General features: G+C 44.4%; 2 protein-coding genes across 5 annotated transcripts; both read left to right on the forward strand.

The window, feature by feature from the left end:
- Window positions 1-121: 121 nt before the first annotated feature.
- On the forward strand, window positions 122-6,884 carry rffl (ring finger and FYVE-like domain containing E3 ubiquitin protein ligase). 2 transcript variants are annotated; one of them, XM_008426806.3, is made up of 7 exons: window positions 122-521; window positions 2,622-2,802; window positions 3,530-3,727; window positions 3,832-4,074; window positions 4,155-4,359; window positions 5,156-5,179; window positions 5,254-6,884. In XM_008426806.3, the coding sequence occupies exons 2-7, from the start codon at window positions 2,623-2,625 to the stop codon at window positions 5,439-5,441; spliced, it is 1,038 nt and encodes a 345-aa protein (XP_008425028.1). In that variant the 5' UTR covers window positions 122-521; window position 2,622; the 3' UTR covers window positions 5,442-6,884. The 2 variants fall into 2 exon arrangements, with proteins under 2 accessions (XP_008425028.1, XP_081470292.1); XM_081614166.1 differs by lacking the exon at window positions 122-521 and adding an exon at window positions 2,257-2,534.
- A 553-nt stretch (window positions 6,885-7,437) lies between these two features.
- LOC103475289 (scavenger receptor cysteine-rich type 1 protein M130-like) lies at window positions 7,438-15,506 on the forward strand. Of its 3 annotated transcripts, none has more exons than XM_081614172.1 (9): window positions 7,438-7,557; window positions 9,920-10,040; window positions 10,301-10,333; window positions 10,421-10,708; window positions 12,158-12,481; window positions 12,559-12,855; window positions 13,239-13,289; window positions 13,388-13,460; window positions 13,538-15,506. In XM_081614172.1, the coding sequence occupies exons 1-8, from the start codon at window positions 7,468-7,470 to the stop codon at window positions 13,435-13,437; spliced, it is 1,254 nt and encodes a 417-aa protein (XP_081470298.1). In that variant the 5' UTR covers window positions 7,438-7,467; the 3' UTR covers window positions 13,438-13,460; window positions 13,538-15,506. The 3 variants fall into 3 exon arrangements, with proteins under 3 accessions (XP_081470298.1, XP_081470299.1, XP_081470300.1); XM_081614174.1 differs by having other exon boundaries at window positions 7,498-7,606; XM_081614173.1 differs by lacking the exon at window positions 13,388-13,460 and having other exon boundaries at window positions 13,461-15,506.
- The last annotated feature ends 15 nt before the right edge of the window (window positions 15,507-15,521 follow it).

The following is a 15,521-nucleotide window of genomic DNA, read 5'->3' on the forward strand; positions in this document are numbered from 1 at the left end:
ATTACAATTCAGCAAAACCCTGCTGGTCATCAATTGAAATTTGAGTTCTGAAGCAGGGGATTGCCTAACATGCATGGCAGTGTGACTTGAGGACCAGTGCTGAAAAACACTGCGTCAGTGTGTGTGTGTGTGTGTGTGTGTGTGTGTGTGTGTGTGTGTGTGTGTGCGTGCGTGCGTGTGTGTGTGTGTGTGTGTGTGTGTGTGTGTGTGTGTGTGTGTGTGTGTGTGTGTGTATAACCTATTCACACACACTCACACGCCTCAGGGTGTGCGTTAGTGTGTGTGCGTGCGCGCGCGCGTGCGTGGTTAAAAACTTCCTGGTTCTGCTCTTATCTCGTTGCCTTCACTTTGACTTTATTGTTTGAGCTCCTCCGTGTTCAAAGCTCGTCATGCTAACTAGTCTCGTTAACCAATTCCCGTCCTGAGGCTCAGACTGCTGGTTAGTTCAAGTTAAAAGCATTAAATAGTCGCTTGAGTTAGCCAAGGCAGACTGTTAGCGGTGGCTTTCCTGTCTCCAACAGGTAAGCATTTCGGTTTAAGCTTCTTTTTTATTATTAATCTTAACTAGGTTACTTTAAAACCGCCCCGACTCTGATCTAAGTTAGTCTTCTTTATTGTTTTGAGTCGGTTTTCTTCTTCTTCGGTGTTTATAAACTTGTTTAATTAGCCTGGCGTTAGCCTGTTAGCAGCCTGGGGTAATTTCCAGACTCACCAGCCGGACTTCATTGAGAGAATACTCCATTAAATATTTTGTTCTTTCGGTAAAAAGTTTGTTCACGTAAAACGTTCATACTGACTTAGGACTGATAAGATGCGGATATGTTATAATTCGGCTTAAATAAAACTTGAAATTAAGGTAAAACAATAACATTTTTGTATTAAGTTTCCTCCATCAGCTTTAGATGGATATAAGTGTTGCATAATAATTACTAAATAATGATAATCTTCGTTAAAATATCAAGCCGAATTTATCCAAGGACATTTTTGACTTCATTAGGTGTATTCGTTTTTAAAAGGTCTTGTCAAATGTTCGGTTTCTGTTTAAAAAAATGAAAGTAAAAGTTTTCTCTCAGTGGTTTAGCGTGACGTCATCTGTAAACAAAACCAGTTTGCGGTAAAACGGATCTGCTTTTATATTTAATGACAGCAGCCGTTTCAGCCTGTATGGTAATGAACGGGGAATTCCTGTAAAATCCCACTTTATAAATCTGTTTTTATTAGATTTCACAAAATTACTATTAATTAAAAAAAACAAAAACTTATAAGGAATTTTATAACCAATAAATAGAAGTGATATTTCTTGTTCAACTATGTAATATGGGCTCCTGCCATTAAGTTATGTAAATAAATTCACATAAGAGATATCGGTGTGCTTAATGGAAGCGATAAAGGTCTTTCAGTTGTAATAAAAGTCGGAACTATAGTTGAAGTAAAATATTTTATCTCTCATAAATGAGTCCTGAGAGCAAATATTAAAACAGAATCGCGTCCAAAGGTCAGCCTTATACTCCTTTCCCTTCAGGTTTCTCTGAAATCATCTAAAATCTTTAGATTGATAGTTTCCAAATTTTCTAAAGTTTTCCTTTTTCTTTTTTCTTTGGCAACTAATTTGTTTGAAAGTTGCCATCTTTGTCTGACAAAAGGTTTGACTGACAAACGGTAAGATTCAAGCTCCTATGACAAAACCAGGGACAGTAAAGTAATACGTCTAAAACATGACAGAATAAACAGAAACAATAGTAACTAAAAATTAACAGGGGGGGTCAGAGGTCAGACAATCTACTTATAAAGCACGGTAGAGGCTCATCATGATTTGTGACATGTTTTGAATGCAGACGTGTAGAATCATGTTTTAATTTGGTTAGCATGAAGCTGGTTGATGCGTTTCTTCTGTCACGTGACCAAACAAATATCACATGACCCCCCATGACCTCTAGAAACAAATGGCAACAAGATGGAAAACAATATTGATTAACATTGACCCAGTTTAATTTATCGATGTGTATTGATCTGCTGCTTCAATGTGATTGGCTTTTTACACAAAAGTTTCTTCAATCCAGAGTCAGAAACTATGGGTTTACCAATCCAGCGCCGGTGGGTTTAGTTGAACCAGAACTCCTGAAGTAACTCTGGGATACACCAAACTACGCATTGTTTAGCCTGCTTCATGCTCAGGATTCATAATGAAGGTGGTTGCCCCTAGTCCTAGTCAAAGCCTGTCGGAAGGGTTTCCCCTTCCGACAGGCTTGGTGGTTGGGGTGTAAGTGCAGTCCACCAGCAGTGCAGACCACGGTGCAGACCACCGTGTTTTTGAGTCAAAAAATGTTAAGTTACAAGAATTTGGATGTGTGAAAGCAGGCATCATAATTTGTGAGTTAAGCCTGGCGGGGGTTTGGGGGGAGAATGGAGCCTGGAGCTCGCCAGGCTGATAATGCTCTGAGGGAAGCTCTGCGTTGGGATTGTTCCCACCTCGTTTTTGGTTCCTATGCAGCTGATGACACATTTCTGGTCAGGCTTCCTGTGTACGGAATAACGTGAGTGCTTCATGGTTCTGGACCAGGAGTCCGGTCCAGATCTGTGACCCCCCGGGTCGGGCTAACGGTTCTGCTTGTTGTGGTCAGGATGTTTGCCTGCTGCTGTAACTGGCTCTGCATGGACTCCACGGATGTGGACCCGTCAGGCCGAGCTGACAGGAGACACCAGTCCTACACCAACTCGGCCTTCAACTCCCAGCCGTCTCCGCCTCCACCTGAGCACACCTGTAAGGCCTGCGGCGGCTCCTTCGACACACCTGCCAGGAAGGTAACTCCGCCCCCATCAGTTGCAGTCTGGAGGGTTTTTCTCCTGAACCTCATGGACTCTCAATGCAGGAGCCGATCTGATGAGTTCAGGAGCCGATCTGACGAGTTCAGGAATCGATCTGATGAGTTCAGGAATCGATCTGATGAGTTCAGGAGCCGATCCGATGAGTTCAGGAGCCGATCCGATGAGTTCAGGAGCCGATCCGATGAGTTCAGGAGCCGATCCGATGAGTTCAGGAGCCGATCTGATGAGTTCAGGAATCGATCTGATGAGTTCAGGAGCCGATCTGATGAGTTCAGGAATCGATCCGATGAGTTCAGGAATCGATCTGATGAGTTCAGGAGCCGATCTGATGAGTTCAGGAATCGATCCGATGAGTTCAGGAATCGATCCGATGAGTTCAGGAGCCGATCTGATGAGTTCAGGAATCGATCTGATGAGTTCAGGAGCCGATCCGATGAGTTCAGGAGCCGATCTGTTGAGTTTGGTTAAACAGACAGATTAAAGTTAGAAATGCAGGAAGTTGAGTTTGTTGCTCCAGGTGGTAAATGGTGTAAGCTGAAACTGACGGTTAGTTGAAGTAAAACTGAAATGTTTCAGGTGAAATGGCGCCCTCTGGAGGAGCAGCCTCGGTTTGACAGTTCTGATTTTACTGATTTTTCATGTTAAACTGGCTGAGTTTCCTGCTGTCCACTTATGTCCCCACCTGTCTCCACCCGTCCCCCAGCATGTGTGTGTTGACTGTAAGAAGAACTACTGCAGCGGCTGCTCCGCCCAGCAGGGGTTGCGGCCACGCCTCTGTCACACCTGTCAGCGTTTCTATGGCAAAATGCTGGAGCGGGCGGAGCTGATGAAGCTGAAGGTGAAGGAGCTGAGAGACTACCTGCACCTGCATGAGGTCTCCACCCACCTGTGCAGAGAGAAGGTGACGTGTCGTCGTGGTTTCAGCAGCAGCCAATCAGAGAGCGGCTGCAGGTGTTGTGGACGTGTTGGTTCCCTCCAGTTAAGCCAGTGCTTCCTGTCCCCCAGGAGGAGCTGGTGGAGCTGGTGCTGAGTCGGCAGTCCTCGCCTTCTGGCAGCTCCGCCCCCGACACCCCTATCGTCCAGCCTCCCACCGTGACCTCTGACCCTCCGGACCCGACTCCTCGCATCTCTGTTTCTGATTCGTCCTCTGATGCATCGAGTCCGGCCCCGCCCACTCCGGAGCCCGAAGCTCCGCCCCCTGACTCAGAGACTCCACCCTCTGATGCTGAGCTGGAGGACGACGACCCGGTAAGTTCCGTAGAAGATCTGGACGTCCGACCCGGTTCCGCTGACCGACCCGGTTCTGCTAACCGACTCATGTCTTCCAGGCCTGGGACCCGGAGGAGGCGCCGGTGTCGGGGCGCCGGGCCTCGCTGTCGGACCTGAAGAGCGTGGACGACATCGAGGACCTGAGCGTCCGGCAGCTGAAGGAGATTCTGGCCCGGAACTTCGTGGATTACAAAGGCTGCTGTGAGAAGTGGGAGCTGATGGAGCGTGTGACCCGGCTGTACCAGGACCAGCAGAACCTGCTGGGTGAGGAGAGACCAACAAGTTTCACCATCAGAACATCTGGGTTCTAATGGTTCTGATCCAGTATCAGGTTCAGGTTCTGTTCCAAACTGAGCAGGAAGTGTTTGATTGGTGATCCTCAGTGGCACACTTATGCTAACCCTCTGGTAGCAGAGCTAATGTTAGCTTAGCAATTAGCTAATTGTTAGCTCCTAATTAGCTCCGTAATAAAGGCTTAGCTAATTCCGTTTTTGCTACCTTTAAAATTATTTCGAGCACTTTACTTCCTCCAAATTAATTTTCAGAGTAAATTCTAAAGCTCTAATTTTCTTGGCTTTTTTTGGTAAATTTTCAGTTTAATACAATTCAATATATATTTTGAATTTTTTATTAAGAATTCTTCAGGCAGCTGATCTTTTATATTCCTGCTCTTATTTTGAAGTGGTTGAAGACTGTTTATACAGTTTCTCTCTTATTTTCCCCCGATAACTTTTTGTATATCAAGAAACGTACAGCAACAAAATAAAATGGACAGTAGAGAACAAGATGTAAATGTTGTATGTAAGGGCTTTACAAGACATGGAAATAATGACAAAATTAACTTGCAGCTTGTTGTCTGTCAATGGCAAACATGTAATTTGAATTCTAGTTGGTGCTTCATCATTAGCTTTCACTAAAATTAGCTTCTGCTAACCACTGTGTTAGAGTGATTTAGCATTAGCTTCTGCTAAATAGTCATCATTAGCAGAGCTGATGTTTTTCTGGATCGCGGAATCCCATTGGCTGCTTCTCTGATGATGTCATTGTTTTTCTGTTTCAGCGGCTAACTCTGTGAACCCTGCAGGTGAGTGTGGTTCTGTGGGTCCGGGGGAACCGCTGCATGGTTCCATGTCTGACGCTGTCCCGGTCCTCCTGCAGGTGGCGGCGGCGGGCCGGCGCCGGGCCAGGAGGAGAACCTCTGTAAGATCTGCATGGACTCGCCCATCGACTGCGTCCTGCTGGAGTGCGGTCACATGGTCACCTGCACCAAGTGCGGCAAGCGGATGAGCGAGTGTCCCATCTGCCGGCAGTACGTGATCCGGGCCGTGCACGTCTTCCGGTCCTGAGCCGCGGTTCTCCAGAACCAGCCCTCGCCTCCTCTTCAGAACCTCTAAAGCTGCAAACCAGAACCTGCTGAGGAGACTTGATGACTTCTTCCTCTTTTCTTCTGCTGTGATCGAAGCGTTTGGTACTAGTGTGACACTGTGAGATCGGATCCGACCCGTTTTCAGGTCCTGGACCAGAAACCCAGAACAAATGGAGCAGGAATCCTGCAGCTGCTCAGACTCTCCGCTTTGCCTTAATCTGAATCACGTTTGGGTCACGATTGGACCCAACCGGGTCAGAACTCTGAGCTTTTTAATGTTTCTGGTTAATTCTTCCTTCAAAGTGCCTTTTGGGAACCGTTCCCACAGTCCAGGTGTAACGGACCCGCTACTGGAACCGGCCAGTGGAGGGGGGCGTCTCCATGGCAACAGAGTCTGTAGCATGTGCTGCTATCCGACCCGTTACTCACTCAGAACCACAAAGAAGAGTCTTTGAACCAGACAGAAAGTTGGACTTTACCTGAACAAACCAGCACTTTTTTTTTTCCAGAGTCAGTTTGCTTTCCAGATTGTTCACGGGTCAGAACTGTTCTGATGCTGCGAGGGAGTCACCATGGCAACCAGTGACTCGGCATTTCCTTATGAAACCTGTCACCAGGGGTGCTGGTAACTCCCAACAGAACCAACGGATGCAGGACCTTTTAAAAGTCTGTAATAAACTGATTCAGCTCTCAGGTAACACGCTCCAGGTGTGCCGTGTAGCCCCGCCCCCAGCCTCAGATGATGGGCTCAACAGGAAGAGTCTGAATCTAACCAATCTGTTCTCATTATTTATGTTGAAATTATGGGATTTAAAATGTGTAAGTGAAGTTTCTGACCTCTTACGACTTTTAATGAATCGCTGAACGAAAGGGAAACTAGAATCTGATCAGGTTTTCACTGCCGAGCCACCAGGGGGCAGCAGAGGTGGCCCTACTGCATTTAAAGGGAATAAAGAAGTTTTCTGGGAATGTTCAGAGCGGGTTCCTTCCTGCTCTGGACCTTTAGGAACCGGGAGGTTCTGCTGAATGTCTGAAGTCTAACAGATGATTTTATGATGTTTACCGGCAGCCAGTGTGAAGTTTTCTTCTTCTTCTGTTTGCACTAAAACCTTTTGATGCTGAATCACTTTAAACTTCCTTCTCTGGGGTTTTATTTTGCTTTTGATTTTTCTCTGATTGTGTTAAATCTGTCGTTTCTGCCTGCTGGTTTTGGATCAGAACCGGACCCTCCAGCTGCAGAGTTAAACTGATCCAGCGTCCGGCCCTCACAGGGGCCTCGAGCCACAGGTTGAGAACCTCTGTAGATACTCCAAATGAAGCTGGAAGCTAAATAAACGTCCAGATTATCCTGGAATCAGAGGGATTATTTGTAGAAGATTTTAGTTTGTGGATTGAGCGCAGAATAAATTTGTAATGAAACGGATCTGAGTCGTCGTGTTTTCATTCAGGCAGCGTTTTAAAAATGATTAAAATAAAATTGAAGGTATTTTGGAGGAAGTATTTGTTGGAACCTTTTATTCAATTTAATATTGATCTGAAAAGGAAATTAAATGTAACTTATTAATTCAATATTCTTCAGAGTTAAATTAGATGCTGAAGGCTGTTGGTAGGACATTTCCTGTAGCAGTCTCTGTTCCAACTACTTTGAAGAAACCTCTGACGGAAGACACTTTTCTGTAATTTCCTTAATTTTATGTAAAATCAGTCTTTGCATCATAATCCCCAAAGAGTCTACAGTCGTCCCTGAACAGAACCAGAACAGAACCAGCAGCTTTCTTCATCTGATTGTTGAGCCTTTTCTGGGATTCAGAGTTTTTTCTTTTTCCTTTAGCTTCCAGCTGCTGTTTGTTTCTTTTTTTGTTTCTCCCATTGCTGGATCCAACAACTCCCAGGACAATTTTCACACCTACAGAAACGACCTTTATGATGAGACCTAAATGGATTTACCTGGCAATGCTGACAATAAATGGGAACTGTCCAGATGCAGAGCAGCAGAAGGTGCCAGGATGGGACGGGAGGAGGCGGAGCCTGCAGCTGCTGATGTGAGCTCAGAGTTCCAGCCTGAGCAGACGGAGCGTTTCCACGGACGGCTGCAGGTATGTTGATCCGAACTGCCTGAACACATGAAGACCCGTCTCTCTGCAGGTCTGTTTCCCTTCCTCAGCAGAGTTTTTCTCTCTTGCGTTGTGTTTATGTGTCTCCTCCCTGTGCTTGGTGCTGCCTGGTAAAATTTTACAGGCTCTGGCTGCGTTTCTGCAGCCTCTCATCTCGCCATGTTGTTCAGGAACTGAACTATCTTGAACTATTTGTGAATGATTGGACTGAGAGAAAGTTATTTGATCAGGAAGAGATGGACGGCAGCGTTTGAGGGCTCACCAACTCGGGATCAGTGGACAGAAAATGCTGAAACCTGATTATCTTTATGCACCAACAACCTCTGCATGGGGGAAATCTCCACTCCTTCCTGAGTTAAACTACTCAGTCAGGGCGTTACTGTAAGAAACGGAGCGTTTGGATGTTGGTTCAGGGATTCAACCATCAAGCAGAAACCAGAACATTTGTTCTGTTGGGACATGACGAGTCTGGACTGGTTCTATCCCTAGATGCCTCAAGGCACTGGATCACTGACGTGAGATTGGCTGGTTTTTGTGTAACACCCTATTTTCTCAGTGGGTTCTGGCTCTGCCCACGAGTCTCCTCCCAGGGAAAGCTGCCTAAAGCAACCAAGGCCTCCAGTTCAGCACCTCAGCTGAACTCCCATTTTAGAAAACATTGACATTTCTCATTCCAGTGTTATGACCTAATAATTTCTTCCTTTACATTCTTCATAACCCAGAACTGAAGCAACCAACATCAGCTCAGTAACTCAATATTCTGAAATTATCTTTTCAGATTCTGCTGTTTATCTACAAATCAGCAGCTGATAAAACTAGAAAAAGCTGCTTCTTCCATAGACCAGAGCAGTGAAAGAGCTAAGAAGGTATTTTGTAATCAAAAGGTTTCTTATTATATTCTGCCAATCTAGCGAAACTCACCAAACTTTGGGGGGGAAAAAAGTCTCTTGGAGAAGTACAGGAAGGCAGCCATTTTAGGTCAAAGGGTAATGTTTGGCTATTTTCATGTTTACTCACTTTTACAAACTCCTTGGATTTTGAGCTTTCAACTTCATTTTCTGTTAGTATGCAGTTAAGGGATGGGAGATTAAAAGTTATCAAAATGTTGAGTTTTTGAGCATGTTTACGGGGCGTGGCCATACAGCAAACTTGACCAAACAAAATCCAATAACTTTCAGGCTGAGTTGCATCAAGACTGATATGAGTCTTCCATGTTGGATGACAATCCTATGTGGTCATATTCTGGTGTCATCTAACCCTGTCCTGTCCTGTAAAATTTGCTGCACATATATCATGCCAAGACCTACAAGAAAAGTCTCTCGGAGACATGGTCAATACACAACAGGAAGTCGGCCATTTTGGATCAAAGCCATCTTTTGTCTCGTTTGGACATGTTGTATCTGAGCGAAATCCTCCTACAGCTTTTCACATGCAGACTTTAGAATCACTCAGCACAGTCTTGAGGCTTTGAGGATCAAAAGTTATCAAAATCTTTTGGCTGCAGCAGAGCAAAATATGACCATAAAACATCAAGGTGTAAAAACTTCCACTGTGTGTCATTACCGAGCTGCGCTGATCACATGGTCACTTGGTGACATCACATTAGCCCCGCCCCCCTTAAACAGGACGGGTGCTGACGGGTGTCTTCCTTTTACTCTTTGATTCATAAAGGTCAGCAATAACATGATGCTGAGTCCTCTCGTCACTGGCTGGTGGCTGAATGCTGTACGCATACGGTTGGCTCTAAATAACACATGTATCATCCGAATTACACCAAACTGAATGTCAATGACCTTTGTTAACCTCTAAACAGGCCAATAGGATTATATTGGAATTCGAGTACGCCCCCAACATTCATGTTTTCCTGATAAACAAACCAGTCCAATTTTTTGTGCGTCATCAGGAAGTACTGCTGAACACTGGTGTGGTGCATTAATGACACCTCTTAAGCCCCGCCCACTCATATTATTTGGTGTCTCCTCCAGCACCGCAGTGGATGAATAACATTTAAAATGCATCCACTAACTCTTGATAACAACCTTGATAACCACTCGACATGTTAAAAATCCTACAGGAAGTTCTCGCCATAAATCAGGAAGTGATAATAACTCCTGTCTTGGTTTCCATCCTAACTTTAAAGACCTGCTGCTGGACTCGTACTGACCTGGAATGAAGGCTGTTTTGAAGGTTCGCCAAATTGCCTAGTCGAATATGTTGTGAGACGGTTCTACAGGAACGGGGTGGCAGAACAGGCGGCCGCCATGAGGCCGGAGCGGCGCTGAGCTGCCAGGGCCCTACGAGGCTGCTTCAGCTCTAATTGTTTTTGTTTCTTTCTGATTCACAGCTCAGATCTGAAATAAAAGCTGGAAACACAGACAGACAGAAACCAACGTCTTCCTTTCGGAGCCTCTTGTTGAACATGGACCAGACCCTGATGGTGCTCCTGCTGTGGCTGTGCTGTTCAAGTAGCTGATTAAACAGCAACATTAAACAATGTTTGGCTCAGTTCAGCAAAGTCATGCAAGAAATATCATCCAAAGTTCAGCCTCTGTCTGCAGCTGCTTTCCCTTTTTTTGAAGGCAGAGTCTTCTGTTGTTGCTAATGAGATGTGTTGTGCTGAAATGTACTGAGATAGGAGAGATAAATGACCAGAAAAGGAAAATCTCACTGTGGTTCAGATCCTGATCGTCTCATCTCTGATTCTCCTTCCTGACATTTGTCCCAGGTGTTCATGCAGATGAAACCCGCAGCCTGAAAGGTTTGTTCAGTTCTAGACTTGAGTTCAAAATCAAACTTAGTTTGTTCAACAGTAAAATGATGAATCTTCTGTCTGGTTTCTGTTCAGAGTCCATCAGGTTGGTGGGAGGATCCAGACGCTGTGACGGTCAATGGGAGTTGAATCTGGGAGAATGGAGACCAGTTGAAATCGAAGGTTTTAATTATGACCTGAAAGAAGCTTCAATTATCTGCAGACAGCTGGACTGTGGCTCAGCTGTTTCAGCTAGAGATCATGAGCCTTCATCTTTAATCCCTGTATGGATGATCACCTCAGAGTGTCTTCTGTCTGGATCTGATCTCAAGGACTGTGCAAAAAAAGAAAAAAGTTTTGGTTCTGCATGGTTCACCTGCTCAGGTAAGTCTGTCACAAACATCAACCTCTTCCTCACTGCTGAGTCTGACTGAGATGCTGAGCTATGTGAAGACTGGATCTGGGTCTCAGTTTCATCATTTAACCTTTGTTAAATGTAAGGAATCAAATTTCCTGACAGGTCAAATAAATCAGTAAACTAAAACTTACAGTTTTAGAACGTCTGAGAAGACGTCAAGGGAAGACCATATTAACTGGTCTTCTCTTGACCAGTGAATGTGACCAGTTCTTCTTGACTGGTTTTATCTCAGAAGTGACGGCATCACTTTTACGTCTTCACACTCCTGTGTGTCTCCTCCTGTCAGGTTGGTGATGTTTGGCGTTAGCTAAGAGTCTGTTCCAAAGTCCCGGTAGAGTTGGACGATATGGCGTTTCATATCGGTCATTATGGATAATTATTGATTTGTTTTTTTGATTTTAAAAATCTGAAATACTACCAAACATTTCCTGCTTCCTCCATGTTGTTGTTTTAATTTCAAGCAGTCATGAGGCTCAATGGTGAAATTTGAAACTGCTGCTACACAAGTTACTCAACAGGTTGTTTCTAGATAACCAAAGAGTGAGTGAAGATTTCAGCAGCCTAGCTTAGCTAACTGTGAGACGTTGAGCAGCTAATGTCTTTCTTCTGCCTACATTCCCCAGAATGCTGTGCGATTCTGGATCAGAGTTCAATGAAATTATTGAATATTCCACTAGACATATAATCTACTGACATTAATCATGTACCTACCTCGATATATATTGTCATTGATTTATAGTCCAGCTCTTAGTCCTGGTCTATTTTATCTCCAATTGTGTAAAGTTTGCATAATTTTCTAAAGCTAATCCCTCACAATGATGTTCCAAAAATTCACCAGCAGTGTGGTTTGCTTGGCATGATGTGAAGTGCCATAACTCCTACAAAGATAATGTGAGTGCAGTGTTGGAAACCCACCACAGCCGCATGGAGAACAAGGACTGAACTGCACACAAAAAACCAACCAGACCAGCAGGGAACTGGGAATCCCTGAATTGTTACCATTAACCAATGGGCATCATGTGCTCCTATGAAGAAGGGATTTTCACACAGTTGGGGAGTCCCTATGATGTCAAAGGTTAGGATCCATTCACTTCCAGACAAACGGTAGCACTGGAGTCGAGGACGATGGGGTGGAATAGGGTTTGAGGTCAAGGGATTTGGGTTTTGCCTGGATGGAGCGGTGGATCTCTGGGTGCCGGGTTTTGCTTGGCCGGCCCGGGTTCTCCCTGACCGCTGTGGCTTCATGGACCACCACTCTGTGTGGGTTTCCTGGGGGCTCTCTGAGGGCCCACACAGCTCTCAGCTCTTAAAGCCAGAGAGCTTTCGGGTTCCCTGGCCTTGGTCAGCACAGTAATGGTCAGCAGAAACCGTTCATGCACAGCATTGTGGATAAAATATTTTCTTTGTCTCTGCAGAGTCTGTCAAATTGGTGAATGGGGGAGATGGCTGTTCAGGCAGACTGGAGGTGAAGGTCTCCCAGTCTGACCAGTCTAACCAGAGCTGGTCTTCAGTGTGTGAAGCTGACTTTGACCACCAGGAAGCAGAGGTGGTGTGTAGGGAGTTTCACTGTGGGTCTCCTACAGTCCTAACGGGAGGGCTCTATGGAGAGGTGGAGGCTCCAACATGGACGCCACAGTTCCAGTGTGGAGGAAATGAGTCTTCTCTCCTGGACTGTAGAAGGTCCGACTCAGCCAGAAACTCCTGCTCACCTGGAAAAGCTGTTGGACTCACCTGCTCAGGTAGAGGAGGAGCCACAGATACTGTTGATTTAATTTCTGCTCCATGTTTTGCTGATGACTTTCTGCTTTCTCTTTAGAACCGTTGAGGTTGGTGGAGGGACCCAGGCGTTGTGAAGGTAGACTCCAGATAAAACAGGAGGGAAAATGGCGACTGGGAACGCTTTCGGAACACAATGAGTGGACCCCGAACCACACAGAGATTATCTGCAAATGGCTGGGCTGTGGCTCTGCTGTTTCAATGGAAAGAAACACAGAGACATCCCAGCAAGAAATGTCTCTGATCTATAATCGCTGCATTAAGCGAGTATCTTCTGTCAGGGAATGTCGGTTTTTTAAAGTATTTTCAACTGAAACCGTCAAACTCAACTGTTTAGGTGAGTCAAACAGTGGCACTTCTTCTCTAACTGGGTCTCAGGCTGGTAGAGACATGTTCAGCCTCTACCAGCCTGAACATGTCAGGCTGGTAGAGGAAGATAGCAGGTTCCTCTAGCAGCATTTGAAGGTTCGCTTTAATTTTCCTTCCGGTCCGGACAATTATGGAAAAATGTTGGATTTTCCAAATTTCCAAAGGAACAACAGTCTGTCAATGCTAAATAAACCAGAGGTTGCTATCGGTCCTGATTTCACATCAATCAATCAAATTTGTTTGTATAGCACATTTCAGCAACAAGGCAGTCCAAAGTTCTTTAAATCATAAAAATACAAAGTCATAAATGGTTCATCCAGCCAATAATCTCCCTCTGCTTCGTGTTTCCAGAACCAAGAGTGGAACCAGAAAGAACCACAGATGGGAACCTTCGTCTCACAGGTGGTTATATGCAGAGGAGGAGAAGATCTGCTCCAGCTGAAGTCACCAGCTAGCTCACTTGTTCTCCTGATAATTGTCTGATTCTGGTTCACTTTCAGTGTTTACACCAGTTTTTATCTTCTGTCTGGTTCTCCTGCTGCTGTACTGAGTGTCACCTTCCTCACCTACCAGGTATTCCTCGCTGCAGAGCTCCTGCACATGTTGAGCTGTAGAAACCCCTCAGTAACTGTGCTGCCATGTCTCTGCAGCCCACCAGGTGGCAGCAGTCAGGCCAGTGAGCTGAAGATGCAGCAACGATGGACGAGTTCTGCTGATGGAGATGTTCGCTTCACCCTGACCTCAGAGGAAATGTTCAGTTTCCTGAACTCCTCACCTCAGTCGTAACACATATGGCTGCTTATTAAATCAATTACATTTAGTTTTTCACCTATAAAAAATATTTTCCTGTGCAAGTGGCAGTAATATGAGCTTCGATCTTTCTACATGTTATGATGTTATTCCTTTCCTTGATACATTCATGCATGTTAGATTAATCCTTTAATCTCCATGGCAACCATTCAGCTGCAAAACCGTGCGGTACCAGCCGCTCTGCGGTACCGCTTCTCTTCATCTACGTTTTTCCCTTGGTGCTTTATATTGTGTGAATCTGATGTTGATTTTCACCGTCATGCTGATGAAACCCAGCGCTACATCACCACTAATCCCTTGTCCATTCTTCCACCCATGACCTTCTCTGACTCCACCTCTGAAATAAAAACCTGGTTCACCCTAAATATCCTTAAACTAAACGGCACCAAAACTGTCATCGTCTCTGCGATTCATTATCATCCCAACCAGTGGTGGAGAAAGTACTCAGAAAATGTACTTAAGTAAAAGTAAAACTACCACATTAGCATTTGTACTTAAAGTACTGGCTTTTAAAAATACTTAAGTATTAAAAGTAAAAGTGCTTGCTGAATGCGTTACCTAATCGCTAATATCATTAAGTGAACCGATCGTATTTAATTTTAATACTTTAGAAATGTGCCATTTTAATGAACAATGCCACAGATAAAGCATGTTTTTATTATGTTTACTCTCTGTAACATGGTTTAGACTTAGATATGTGATTCTATGCATCATAGTTTCAGGGATGGAAACATCTTGTCTCATGTCCAAACATAACAGGAACTTCTTTTTTTTTTTTTGCTGCTAGTGGCATTTATTTTTTAAAGAAATCCAACAGAAAGGGGATGGAAAGAAGGTGGGTGGGGGAGGACAGGCAACCAAGGAGCCACGTAGCAGAGTTGTAGTCAAGACCAGCACCCCGCGCTACGTGACACAAAAAAATTTACTTTACTTATCAAAATTGCTTCTCAAATTGATCTGAAAGATCCACATTCCCATAAAAAACTAGTTATTAAATACTTATAGCTTAAATAAATGTAATCAGTAAAGATCAGTCCACAAGAATCGGATCGTTCCTGAATGTACCAGCGTTGTCCCATATCGCAGATGCAACATGTGTCTCTGTACAGCTAGCTTAGCTAGCATCACGTCCACAGATCTTACCTTTCTTTAAGCTTTCCTTCCAAGTGACGCTAAAAGTTGGACAAAGTCCCACCGTCTGTGAAAGCAAAGCGCTGCTGATTTTACATGTAGCCATATCAATTTATGCAGCTATTATATTACTGATGATTAGACTCGCTCAGAGGAAACCACTGCGCATGTCTGGAGCTCCGCGTGCGAGTAAAGGTGGAGGCGATGGGTGACAACAGACACGTAAGTTACGTTATTGCTCGGATTTTACGGCGCCACCTTAAGTCCCTGAACTTCACATTTTAACGGAAAAAAAGCACAACGCGATTTGGATGTAACGAGTAACGCGACAGTTTTGTAGAAATGTAGTGAAGTATAAAGTACAGATACTTACTGTAAAATGTAGTGGAGTAAAAGTAGAAAGTAGCCATTATTAAATCTACTTAAGTAAAGTACAGATACACGAAAATTGTACTTAAGTACTTCGTTACTTCCCACCACTGATCTCAACTCTGAAATATCAATTCACTCCAGCGTTTCAAATCACAACACATTTGTTGGCAATTGTTTATTCTATGAGCTGCATTTTGCTCTTTCTGTTCAAGTGATTTCATTGTTGTACTGTTTCTTTTAATTGTAAAATGTCCTTGAGTGCAGAGAAAAGCGCCCCCAAATAACATGTCTTTTTAGTATCTGTAATGTTGGTTTCAAACG

This window comes from Poecilia reticulata, chromosome 13 (assembly GCF_904066995.2).
Source record: "Poecilia reticulata chromosome 13, P_reticulata-male-v2, whole genome shotgun sequence".
Lineage (NCBI taxonomy): Eukaryota > Metazoa > Chordata > Actinopteri > Cyprinodontiformes > Poeciliidae > Poecilia > Poecilia reticulata.

What these genes read in the sequence shown, in the direction of transcription:
- LOC103475289 (XM_081614172.1), top strand. Translation starts at nt 7,468, where the DNA reads ATGGGACGGGAGGAGGCGGAGCCTGCAGCTGCTGATGTGAGCTCAGAG. An exon ending in GTTTCCACGGACGGCTGCAG is followed by an intron (nt 7,558 to 9,919) that starts GTATGTTGATCC and finishes TCTGATTCACAG; the next exon opens with CTCAGATCTGAAATAAAAGC. An exon ending in TGGGAACCTTCGTCTCACAG is followed by an intron (nt 13,290 to 13,387) that starts GTGGTTATATGC and finishes GTTCACTTTCAG; the next exon opens with TGTTTACACCAGTTTTTATC.
- rffl (XM_081614166.1), top strand. Translation starts at nt 2,404, where the DNA reads ATGGAGCCTGGAGCTCGCCAGGCTGATAATGCTCTGAGGGAAGCTCTG. An exon ending in CCCACCTGTGCAGAGAGAAG is followed by an intron (nt 3,728 to 3,831) that starts GTGACGTGTCGT and finishes CCTGTCCCCCAG; the next exon opens with GAGGAGCTGGTGGAGCTGGT. An exon ending in TAACTCTGTGAACCCTGCAG is followed by an intron (nt 5,180 to 5,253) that starts GTGAGTGTGGTT and finishes GTCCTCCTGCAG; the next exon opens with GTGGCGGCGGCGGGCCGGCG.